At 53.0% G+C, this 11,395-nt stretch overlaps 1 protein-coding gene across 1 annotated transcript; it reads left to right on the forward strand.

Moving 5' to 3' along the window:
- The first annotated feature begins 864 nt into the window (after positions 1–864).
- MB (myoglobin) lies at positions 865–10,771 on the forward strand. The gene is made up of 3 exons (XM_065888400.1): positions 865–1,025; positions 6,373–6,595; positions 10,084–10,771. Exons 1-3 carry the CDS (start codon positions 931–933, stop codon positions 10,228–10,230), a joined length of 465 nt encoding a protein of 154 aa, XP_065744472.1. The 5' UTR covers positions 865–930; the 3' UTR covers positions 10,231–10,771.
- Positions 10,772–11,395: the final 624 nt, after the last annotated feature.

The raw sequence follows: 11,395 nt of genomic DNA on the forward strand, positions 1-11,395 counted from the left end.
TGGACCTTGAGGGGTGTATCCAGAGAAACTTTTTCTTTGCGGTACGCAGGCCTCTCACTGCTGTGGCCTCTCCCATCGTGGAGCACAGGCTCCGGACGCGCAGGCTCAGCGGCCACGGCTCACGGGCCCAGCCGCTCCGCGGCATGTGGGATCTTCCCGGAACGGGGCACGAACCCGTGTCCCCTGCATCGGCAGGTGGACCCCCAACCACTGTGCCACCAGGGAAGCCCCAGAGAAACTTTTCAGAGAGAAATATGTGAGCAAGACCGTGAAGCCAGGAGTTTTCTGGGTGGAGTGGGAAAATGCAGACTCCAAGAGGTTATGGATCTGCCTGGGTCCACCCAGCTATAAGCAAGGAAACCATCTAGCCCCTTCCCACCACCCTGATGGGTGAGGGCATTCTGGCAAAGTGGGCAGAAGGTGGACAAAGCGACTGCTAAGGGCCAGGACAGTCCGGGGCCAGCCAGGGTGACGGCTGCCCTGGCTAATAAACATGACAGGTCCTCTTGGGATGGCTGACAGCAGGGGGAGTTGGGTTTCAGGCCATTGGCATCAGCCTTGGTCATGCCCTTTCTGTTGGCCTCCGAGAGTCCAGAGAGTGACCCAACCTCCTCCCCACTCTTTCCACACACACAGCCCCTCCCCCCCCAAACCTGAGGCCTGAGTTGTCCTACCACCCCCCAATGGCACATGCCTCAAAATAGCTTCCATGTGAGGGCTAGAGAAATGAAAAGATTAGACCCCTGCATGAAAGGGGGGGTTTGCAAGGACGGGGGGGGGAGAGAGTGAGCGAGGTGTCAAGTGATCTCTGTCAAGCATCCGGGAAGGTATAAAATCCCTTTAGGGCCGGGCAGCCTCAAACCCCAGCGGTCGGAGCCAGGATACCCAGTCAGCCTACCCTTGCTCTTCTTCTCTTCTTCAGACTGTGCCATGGGGCTCAGCGAAGGAGAATGGCAGCTGGTACTGAATGTCTGGGGGAAGGTGGAGGCTGATCTCGCAGGCCATGGGCAGGACGTCCTCATCAGGTAAAAGGAAGAAACCCCATTGCCCCTATCCCCTACTTCCCTCCCAAAGATCAAGAATGTTCGCCTGCAAGGTGGAACGGTTGCCCGGGGTTGACCAGCTGGCTGCGTTAGTTGACTTTGTTAAAATTCTTATTTGCTTCTCCTTTGCTTTAATGTGTCAGAGATTGGAGTCAGGAAAGGAAAGGGGATCCATCTCACACCTATGCTAGCAGCTGGAAGGAGCTTGACAATCAAATCCTGGATGCCTAGAGCCCACTAAGTGGTATCCTAGAATTATAGACAGAATTAACAAGAAAAATCTGAGAGATCTGTCTCACCTCACCTAGTGGATGAGGACAAAAAGGACCTGAGAAGGGAAGGATGACCCCAGTGTCACAAGTCCATTAAAGTCTATAAAATGTCAAGGCTAAGACATGGCTTTCAACATGAGGTATGTAGTTCTAGAGCTGGCTCTGCCACCGAGAAGCTGTGTGACCTTTAAGAAGGTACACAACTTCTCTGAGCCTCAATTTCTTCTCCTATAAAATGGGTGGGGGCTTCCCTGGTGGCACAGTGGTTGAGAGTCCGCCTGCCGTTGCAGGGGACACGGGTTCGTGCCCCGGTCCGGGAAGATCCCACATGCTGCGGAGCGGCTGGGCCCGTGAGCCGTGGCCGCTGAGCCTGCGCGTCCGGAGCCTGTGCTCCGCAATGGCAGAGGCCACAACAGTGAGAGGCCCGCCTACTGCAAAATAAATAAATAAAATGGGTGGAAATCCTAATATATACGTTATAGAGTGGAAATAAGAATGAAATAAGATGATGCCTGTAGGGGGCACAGCCTAATTCCCGGCATAGAGTGAGCCCCAGAAGATGTTAGTAACTATTATAGACAAAGCTTAGACTTGGGCCCTTTAAAGAATCATAAACAGAAGACAGAGGGCCCAAGCTTAGACTTGGGCCCTTTAAAGAATCTGTAAACAGAAGACAGAGACCCATTAGTGACTTTTGATGTTGAGTATGTCTTGAATTTGAGGGCTCAGGTTAGTCTCCAGGCACATCTTGCCTTCTGTAGCAAGGGCTTCCTGAATAAACAAACAACCCGCCCCCCAACAAACTTCTGAGATTTTTAAGTAGAAAATGGCTCGTGGCTTGTAAATAGAATCTCATGTCCCAGTTGCCTTCCTCCCCAAATGGTGATGGGCTCTCCCCTCCTGGCCCTTTCTCATGCTCTGGGCAGCACAGGTCAAAAGCCTAATGGGATGTAGGTACATCAGTATTTCTGCATGTGGGAGAAGGTGGGCCCCAGTTACCACCAGTGAACGGATTGTCTTTCACACTTTAATTTACAGAAGAATTTCTCCTTGTTTATGAGCCAGAGTAGATTATCCTCTCCCACTTAGTTGCCCTTTCAGCCTCCCTCAGGTTTCACCCATCTCCAGCTCCCAAATCTGGGGAGAATGCCCAGTCCTATAAGCCCTGTTATCTGGAGTTTGAGCCCTTAATGGTCCATGCTAGAAACACTTGAGAGAGGACAGTCAAGTTCTCTGTTGAATCTAACTGGCATCTTGGGGTGTTCCTTTATGTCTTTCTCCTCTTGTGTCTCTGTCGGTTGGCTCCTTGGGCTGCAACAGGTCCTGCCTGATTGGACAAAAGTCTCCCCCAAAGTTGACATCAACTCCTCAGCCATCCATTTGCTGTGTGACCTTGGACAAGTCACTAGTCCTCTCTGGGTCCCATTTCCCTATTTGCTGAGAGGAGGGATTGCCTGCCACTGTCTCTGAGATCCCTGCCTGCTCTCATGCCCTGGCATTCTCTGAGTCCATGATCCTACCTTACTTTTGGAGAGGAGGCCGGGTAGCTGGGGTGGGAGACCATTTTGCTGAGCAAGAGTCTTTCCCAGGTGATCTGGGGGCTGCCAGCCCTAAGTCAGTGACTTGGATGTCTTGAAGGAGACTTGGGGTATTGAGTCACGGGGAAACATCTCCTCCTTTCCCAGGGTGGATCAGAGAGAACTGCCTGGGGCCAGGTGCCAGGGACGAGACATGACGCTGGAGACTGCTGGCCCCTGGCAGGCCCCAGAGAGCCCAACAGCCCGTCACGTCTTAGGCTGTAGGACATGCAGAAACCAAGCCAACTGGTTCTGCCCTCTTAGTGTTTGGGATATGGAGACAAGGAGACGGGGCTGCTAACTCCTAGGGCTGAAAGTGCCCCTTTAAGATCTGACCTTTTGGTTCTGTTCCAGATGCTGAACCTGGGCTTTCTTACTCATCTAGAAAAGGTCATTTCTCCCACTCCTCTGATTATAAAAGAGGGCAAGTTCTGTTCAGCTGAGTCTGTTAATAAAACACTGAGGGCTTCACTGCAAGTATGTGACCATTATGTTCTAGGACATAATAGCTGGCAGGTCAGTTGGAGAGTCTGGCTCCAGGAAAGGGGGGCTTCGGGAGGGTGGAGGCTGCTGAGAGGGCTTCAGGCCCCTGCCTTTCCTTCCGTTCCCCAAATCTTCTCTGCTTTACTTATTTTTGCATTTGAACAAAGGATTTTGAGGCCATGGAAAGTTTGAAAGCCACTGCTGGTGGCCAATACGTTTCATGTCGCTGGGAGGAGACACGGCCCAAGAGTCCCAGCCAACCAATGGCCGCTACAGACAGGACCAAAAATTCCCAATCCTAACGATGGTGATGATGATGGAGGAAAGGATGGTAATGGTGACCACGGTGCTAGAGGTGGTAAAGAGGACAGCAAATATTTATATATATATACAGTACGCAGTGATTGCTAGGCCCTGTGTTAAGTGTTTCACATATATTTACTCACTTAAGCCTCACAGCAACCTTATGAGGTAGATATTATTATGATCACTACATTTAACAGAGAGGTTAAGTAACTTGCCCAAAGTCCCACAGCTGGAGCTCAAATCCAGCCAACTTGGATCAGTGCGCCTGCTCTCGACCCCTGTGCTACATCGTGTCACAGTCTTGACACACTGGAGATGAATTCCCATCCTCATCTGGTTCTTGGGTTCTAGAGCAGAGAAGGATTTGTGCAGGCCTGGGAGATTCCTAGGTCTTCCGTGTGGGTGTCTGATTGGGCCTCAGCTCAGAGAACAGCTGGGAGATGGCCTCCTTTCCCTCTGACTTGCCAGCAGGCCTGTGATAAACTAGGCAGGTTGATGATAGGATCGAGGATGAAAACACAAGGCAAGTGAGCCCTTCTGAAATGCTGGAGAAAAGCCCTCCACCCATGTCTGCAGGGCGAGGGCCTGCCATCTGCTCATTTTCTGGGCAATTGCTGTCACAAATGTCCAGGTATGGCCTCCTGTGGCTGCCCTGGCGGCTCCCAGCTGCAGGACTTGAGGCCAAGCGGGGGAGGCGACTGTGTGGTGCCAGGATGATCTGGTGGGCACTCCTGAGCCCAATTTTTCTGCCCTGTTTAAAGCAAACCCGGCTCTCTCTCTGGCTGGCAGGTGCTGAGAGTGGAGGGTGAGGTGGAGGTCAAGCCTTAGAACTTGGAGGCTGAGAAATCAGCTAGACCAACCCTTTTGGTTTACAGATAGTCACGCCAAGACCCAGAGAAACCGAGTGACTTCTTCAAGGTCACACAACACATCGGAGGCAGAGCTGGGGCCAGAGCTCAGCTTCCATAATTCTCAATGCCGAAGTCTTTCTCCCAGACATCCAGGGAACTCCCAAAATGTTTGAGATCCCTGGCCGCCTTGGGTCCCAGGTCCTTGGCCCTCTTCTGCCCCAGACAGTCTTCCTCCAGTGTCCCGACCTCAGGCCTTCGCCTGTGGGTTCTGGGTCTTGTATCTGTCAGGCAGGAGTTCAAGGATCATTGTCACCAGATAATAATAGTCAGGAGCCCAGGGACCCTTGCGTGAAAGGTGCCAGGGATGAGCTGTCAGTGATGTACAAGGTTTGGCTGGGGCCCTAGATGAAGTGGTGACATTGGGCATGGCTGTGGACAGCCCTGGGTGTTCTGGGGAAGCGGGAGGGATACGCCCCCTGGGAAAGGGAGCGCTTCCCGTCCGTGCTACGTCGTGCATGCATGTGCGTGTGTGTGCACGCACCTGTGAGTATGGGTGTGTGCCATGAGATACTTGTGCACTGGAGTGTGTTCACAGTTAGGTTTAAGCATGTCGCAAAACCAGGAAGCTACAAAAGAGGAACCTTTAAAAGAACTGAAGCCATTAGACAGGAGAAGGGGGAGTCAGGGCAGACAGGGTCACTCCTGCAGAGGTTTCAGGGTGCGACACAAAGGAGAGAGCGTGAGTTATGGAAGCATTCATGCGGGTTTGTGTCTGGGCTCTGCCACTGACCAGACACGTGACCCTGGGCAACTCACCTACCTCTGTGGTCTTCCGTTTGCCTATGAGTGAAATGGGGAAAATCACTCCCGCCCAGGTGGCAGGTATGACTCCCTTTAACTAACCTCCACCTTTCCTCAGCAGGAAAGACTGAGGTCCAAGGTGACAGGTGGCTGCTCAGATCACTGTGGCCAGCTCACTGGGACCCTGGCAGGAGCGGGGACCTGGTCTTTAGCGGTGACTCCCACCAGGGACCCTCACCGTCGGTACTGTGAGGGGCCAGGGTGGTGCAAGGAGTCAGAGCAAAATAAGCAAGAGCCTTCTAAGGTTTCTGAGCTCAGACTGGAACGGCTCTCACAGGTAGCAGTGAGTCTCCTGGAGCCAGAAGTATTCAAGGAGTCAAAGGGCGATCCCCAGGCAGGAAGCTGCAGAGATGTTCCCCTGCATGGGCTACTTTCTGAGTCACTCAGACCTGATTTCAGTCTGGCTCTTCGGCACCCCGGCCGTGTAATATTGAGCTAGGACTTCACACTTCTTAGCCTCTGTTCTCTCATCTGTAAAGTGGGGATAATATATCCCTAAGCGGAAGCGCAGGTGCAGAGCCTAGCACGGGCCTGGCACACAGTGGGTGCTCAGCAAATCCAGGTCCTTTGGCCCCAGTGCTCCCCCTTTTCCCTGCTCCACTGTGACGCCATTTAGTCATCTATGCTCCCAACAGCTTAGAGGAAATGAGGGTGAAGCCGGGTGCAACGCAGAGATGTCTTTCTTTCCTGCCTTTCACTGTAACAATGAAGAAGGAGAAGATGATGATAAAAATATTTAATAATAGGAAGCATTTATACACTTCTTGTGTGGCCCTCAGCATATACTATCTCATTTAATCCTCACGCTTCTACAGGGAGGGACTTGTTATCTCCATTCCTTGGATGAGACTGAGGCACAGAGAGGTGAAGTGAGTTACCCAAGGTCACACAGCTGGGAACTGGGAGAGCGTGGGCTTGAACTCAGGTCTGGCCACCTCCAGACCCCTGCATCTGACTCCAGCCCTCCGTGTGCCCACAGGCTCTTTAAGGGTCATCCCGAGACCCTGGAGAAATTTGACAAGTTCAAGCACCTGAAGACAGAGGCTGAGATGAAGGCCTCGGAGGATCTGAAGAAGCATGGCAACACCGTGCTCACCGCCCTGGGGGGCATCCTCAAGAAGAAGGGACATCATGACGCAGAGCTGAAGCCCCTGGCCCAGTCGCATGCCACCAAGCACAAGATTCCCATCAAGTACCTGGAGGTGGGTGGCGGGGACGGGGACGGCTGGGAGGATGGAAGGAGAGGCCTCAAGGGCATGAGGTTTAGGTTCAAGTCCCAGCTCAGCCAGTAACTTGCTGGGTGACCTATGTCGTTCCTCTTTGTTCCCCCGTTTCCTCATCTGTAAAGTGGGCTGCCACCCACTTTACCTTCCTCCTGGGTCATTGAGAGTCAACATATTTCTCCCTCAAATTAGTATCTTGTTACCAAGGAGGAAGTGGATATGGGATGCACAGCTTGCACTGTCTCCACAGGTAGGTACCATTATCACACCCACTCGACAGATGAGGAAGCTGAGGCACAGAAAGGTTAAGTAGCTTGTCCCTGGTCACAGAAGCAGCAAGTGGCAGAACCAGGATTCAGACTAGGTCTCTATTCCTCCAGGACCCCAGCTCCCAACCCCTGTGACACTGGGAGTCGGAGACATACAGGTCTCGTTGGCAGGAGTTCAGCAACTGGGGCTCAATTCCGGGTGGGAATTATTAGTTCCTACATCTTTACAGATGAAGAGAGAAAGTCTCAGGTGTCAGAGGCATAAGCAGTTGGTTTGAACACCCTGTGATGGGCTGAGAAGTTGGGTGGGCTGGGGAGAGCCTGAGCTTCGAGTCCTATGTCTAGACCCAGTGGGAGGAGGGGATGTGGCAAGAGGGAGCAGTAGGGTTCTGGGGGATAGAGGATCCTGTGGATATCACCCCTGGGGATGGGAGCAGCAGGCAGGTTGGTGCAGCAGGGAAGGTAAGGATAATTATGATAGCCCCCAGTCAGGATGGGCCATGATAAGCTATTTGCCTGGGTCACTGCACGGAATTCTCACGATTTCCCCACGAACTTAGGAATTGCATTCAGTGTTTTCTTCCCCTCTCACATAAAAGAAGTTCAGAGGTAGGGAGCGCAGAGCTGGTATGGGAGCCCCACAGTCACCAGGGATGCAGGTTCTTTCTGTGTTGCCATCCTTGGCATGTGGTGTCCACCCTCAAAATTGACTTGTGGTCCAAGATAGCTGCTGGAGCTCCAGCCGTCTAGCCCATATTCCAAACAGAGCAAGAGGAAGAGAGGAAGTCTCTCTTTTAAGGAGCCCTGGAAATCTCATCCAACAATGTTTTTTACATTTCATTGGCCAGAAGTTAGTTACAAGACCACATCTATATGCATGGCAAGCTGGGAAATGTAGCCTATTACCACTCCAAATACAACTAGTGTTCTCTTACAAGGAAGAAGGAGAAAATGGACATTGGGCAGGCAGTTAGCATTCTCTTCCCCAGGTAGGTACTCTTCTCACCCCCATTTTACTGATTTGGAAACTGAAGTCTCAGAGAGGTTAAGTAGCTTGCCCCAGGTCACCCAGCTTATAAGTCAGGAGGTACAATCTGATCTATGGTACTCTAGAGCGCAAGCTCTTAATCCCTTGTGGCACAGCATCTCCCACGAACAACCACCACCACCATCCTCTTCAGCCTCACCACCCCGCACCCCTACCTGCTCCCCCAAGTCACACACAAACAATCCTGCCTGCCCATCTCAGCACCCCAGACATGAGGAGCAGGTCCTGCCTCTGAGATTCTGCATGAGCCGTGGTCCCTGCCCTCCCCGTCTTCTCTTGGCAAATCCCTGTTCATCCTCCGAGGCCCAGCTCAGAAGCCACCGCCTCTGTTCTGGCCCCTGAGGCAGTCAGCTGCTCCATCTGCCAGCCCTCCACTGCGAAGGCATTTATCCTCACCGCTGCCATGGCGCCTGCCCGGCTGTATTGTAATTTGTCTCTTTACCCAGCTGTCTCCTGGCTGGGACACGAGCTCCTCAAGGGCAGACCCTGGCTCCTCCTCTGTCTGAGCCCCAGTGGCATGTGGAGGTGTTCACAACATGACTCGAATGATGGATCCCCTCTCTAGGGATGAGCAGACCGGCTCAGAGAGGGAAAATGACAGAGCCAAGGTAACACTACCAGCTAGCAGACTAGAACCCAGGTCTACTTAAAACAGGTTTAATTTACTGCATAATCCCTGCAAAAGAATCAAGACAGAGCCCCACATCTACTCTTTCCCTCACTATGGAACCTTCGTCTGTGTTCTTCATAAGAAATTTCTCCTTCTCACCTGTGAGTGAGGGGGCACAGAGGGCGCTGGGTACTAAAAGCAACTATCTTTACTCAACCTGCCAGCTGCCCCAGCCCACGATTTTCTACGTATTTGTGGCTCTGCCACTGACTCAGGAAAACTGAGTGGGGGGACCTAATGGGGTCACGAGCCCCTATGTTACAGGTGAGGTCACACATGGATGTCAGAGAGCCGGGCCTGGAACTTGGGTCTCTGAGTTCTCCATGGGCAGGGCTTGCTGACGTCAGTCACTCCCCCCACTTCGTTGTGTTGTGTTTATGACATTAAAAGGGAATTAAACACATGTCCACATCGATGCCCAGCAGCAGGTGTTTGTGGAGCTGTCCCTGTTTCTGAGCCAAGCAGGGCTTACTAGATGTTGACATTTGTGCTTCTGAGGCTGCCCGCAGTACATGCTCCCCCCACCGCTCACCCAACCCCACCCTGCTTTTGGTCACTTACACCCCGGGCGCCAGAGAAAATGGGCAAACCCAACCGTGGTGCCCTCTCTGTCTCTGTCCCTGGCTCTGGCTGTCATTTGTCCACGATCCCCTGGGTCCACTTGCTACGTGACCTCAGTCTGGGCCTCTGTAAAATGACACCCTTTGACCACAGGCCCCGGTAGTGATTGGCATCAAATCTTTCTGAACCGTTGAAAAAGCACAGTAGCTTCTTACAGACACAAGATCTTTCAGTCCCTAAAGCAGCCCCGTGCTGTAGAGATGCCTGTGTCCATTTTCCGGGTAATGACCTTGTGGATGGGAAAGCAAAGAGTGAAGGTGAGGCTGGTGTAAGACACAGCTGGTCCTGGGGCTGAGTCGTAGGCCTGAACCCTTTCCTTTTCTCTTCTCTCCTTCCCTCCCACCTATGCTTCTGAGTACCAGCTCTGTGGTTGGCACAGAAAACGTGAAGTTCTGACCCCCTGCCCAAACCCCAAAAAGGCTATTTAAAGCAATCACACAAAAATTAAATACACACAAATGGAAACAGTTTCTTTCTAGATTTTCGGAGTGCCAAATCCTGGATAAAACCATGGAGTAGGAGTATTTCCCTTCCTCTCCGAGGTTGGGTCCTCGAGCTGAGCACAGCTGAGGGTAGCTGGTGAGCCAGCCCACCTAGCCCCTTGACCGTGGTTCCATGGCCTGACCTTGCCTCATCTGTACCAAGATGGGCCTCCGTTTCCCCATCTGTAGCTGTCTCACAGGGTTGTGGGGATTAAAGGAGTTAATCCATGGAGGCCGTTCAGCAGCATGCCTGATAGATAGTAAGTGCTCAATAAACGACCCTAGAATAAAGAGAAGATGGGTTCGGGCTGATTCCCATCTGGCCCCTGGCTTGTCCTGCCTGTGACCAGTACCCCCCTCTGCCCCTGTCCTTGCAGTTCATCTCGGAAGCCATCATCCATGTTCTGCACAGCAGGCATCCTGCGGAATTCGGTGCCGATGCCCAGGGAGCCATGAACAAGGCCCTGGAACTGTTCCGGAAGGACATCGCCACCAAGTACAAGGAGCTGGGCTTCCATGGCTAAGCCCCACCCCCCATGCCCCTCTCCCCACCCACCTGGTCAGGGAGGGAGGGGACTTAATCTTGTGTAGCTGTAGTGCCTGCTTCTGAGTGAGTGCCTGCTTTGTTTGTGAGAGGCGGTGGGAGATGCGGAGGGGCTGGGGGCAGAGAGGGGGATGAGGGTTTGTTCAGGTGGTTTCACGTGCCTGGGGACCGGGCTTCCTGTGGAGGGTCGTCAGCTTGGTAACCAGGAGAAGCTTGGCTCTCCTCACTGTGGCCGGCAGTTTGGGTCCCACTCAACTCTCCTTTCACCTAAATCCCAACCCAATTCCTTCCAACCTCACCTTAAATCCCCAATCCAAACCGTCCACCTAAACTCCAGCCATAATTCTCTGATCCATCACCTCACCCCGTGAAGAAAGTAGAACGTCCCCTTGCACCGGGAAGGTCTGGGCTGGACTGGACAGCCACACCCAGCCCCTGGGGCGCGTGGTATCTGGAACATAAGTGTACCTTCTCAGGTAATGGAGTGACTCATCTGGCTTAATAAAAGACTCGCATGCCATAGACTCCGCCTGGTGTTTTTCATCCCCTGGAGCAAGTGAAGGGGGGGTTCAGAGGGAGAAAAGACCGTGATGGGATTGTGTGTGCAGGGAGCCTTATGGGGAGGAGGGAGGGAGGGAGGGAGGGAGAGGATAGGCAGGAGGCAGAGCCACCACTCAGTGGCAGGGACAGTGCTGGGCACTGGGAGATGGAGGGTAGAGCCTCGTCTGGTGGGGGCAGCAAGCAGTCGATCAGTGCCGGGAGCCCGGGGCTGCGTGAGCGCAGAGCAGAAGAGGCAGAATCAGGGGAAGGTGGTCACTGTGGTTACCACAGTTTAGGTAATAAACTCAAGGATACTAGTTAGTAAGTGGCAGAGCTGGGTTTAATGTGTGGCCTGGAAGCTGGCAGGGACTCCAGCTGGGGAGACAGCTAGGCGGCCAGCCGCTGGCAGGCGCTGACCTTCTGGCCACAGAGAAAGGACAGACGCATGGGGAATAACTTACCGACACAGGCCAAGAGACACAATCCCTGTCTACAAAGGCCAACTGCATGGGCAGAATGTGTAAATTTCGCTCCAGGGACCCAGAATAAAACCTTGGTATGTGACCACGGCAGCCAGGAGGCCGACAGGAGCAGAGGCTACACAC

The sequence above is a fragment of the Phocoena phocoena genome, chromosome 11 (assembly GCF_963924675.1).
Source record: "Phocoena phocoena chromosome 11, mPhoPho1.1, whole genome shotgun sequence".
In the NCBI taxonomy this organism is placed as follows: Eukaryota; Metazoa; Chordata; class Mammalia; order Artiodactyla; family Phocoenidae; genus Phocoena; species Phocoena phocoena.

Excerpts from the sequence above, each read along its gene's own strand:
- MB (XM_065888400.1), top strand. The coding sequence starts at position 931 with ATGGGGCTCAGCGAAGGAGAATGGCAGCTGGTACTGAATGTCTGGGGG. Across the intron at positions 1,026-6,372 it reads GGGCAGGACGTCCTCATCAG|GCTCTTTAAGGGTCATCCCG; the intron begins GTAAAAGGAAGA and ends GTGTGCCCACAG. Across the intron at positions 6,596-10,083 it reads TTCCCATCAAGTACCTGGAG|TTCATCTCGGAAGCCATCAT; the intron begins GTGGGTGGCGGG and ends CTGTCCTTGCAG.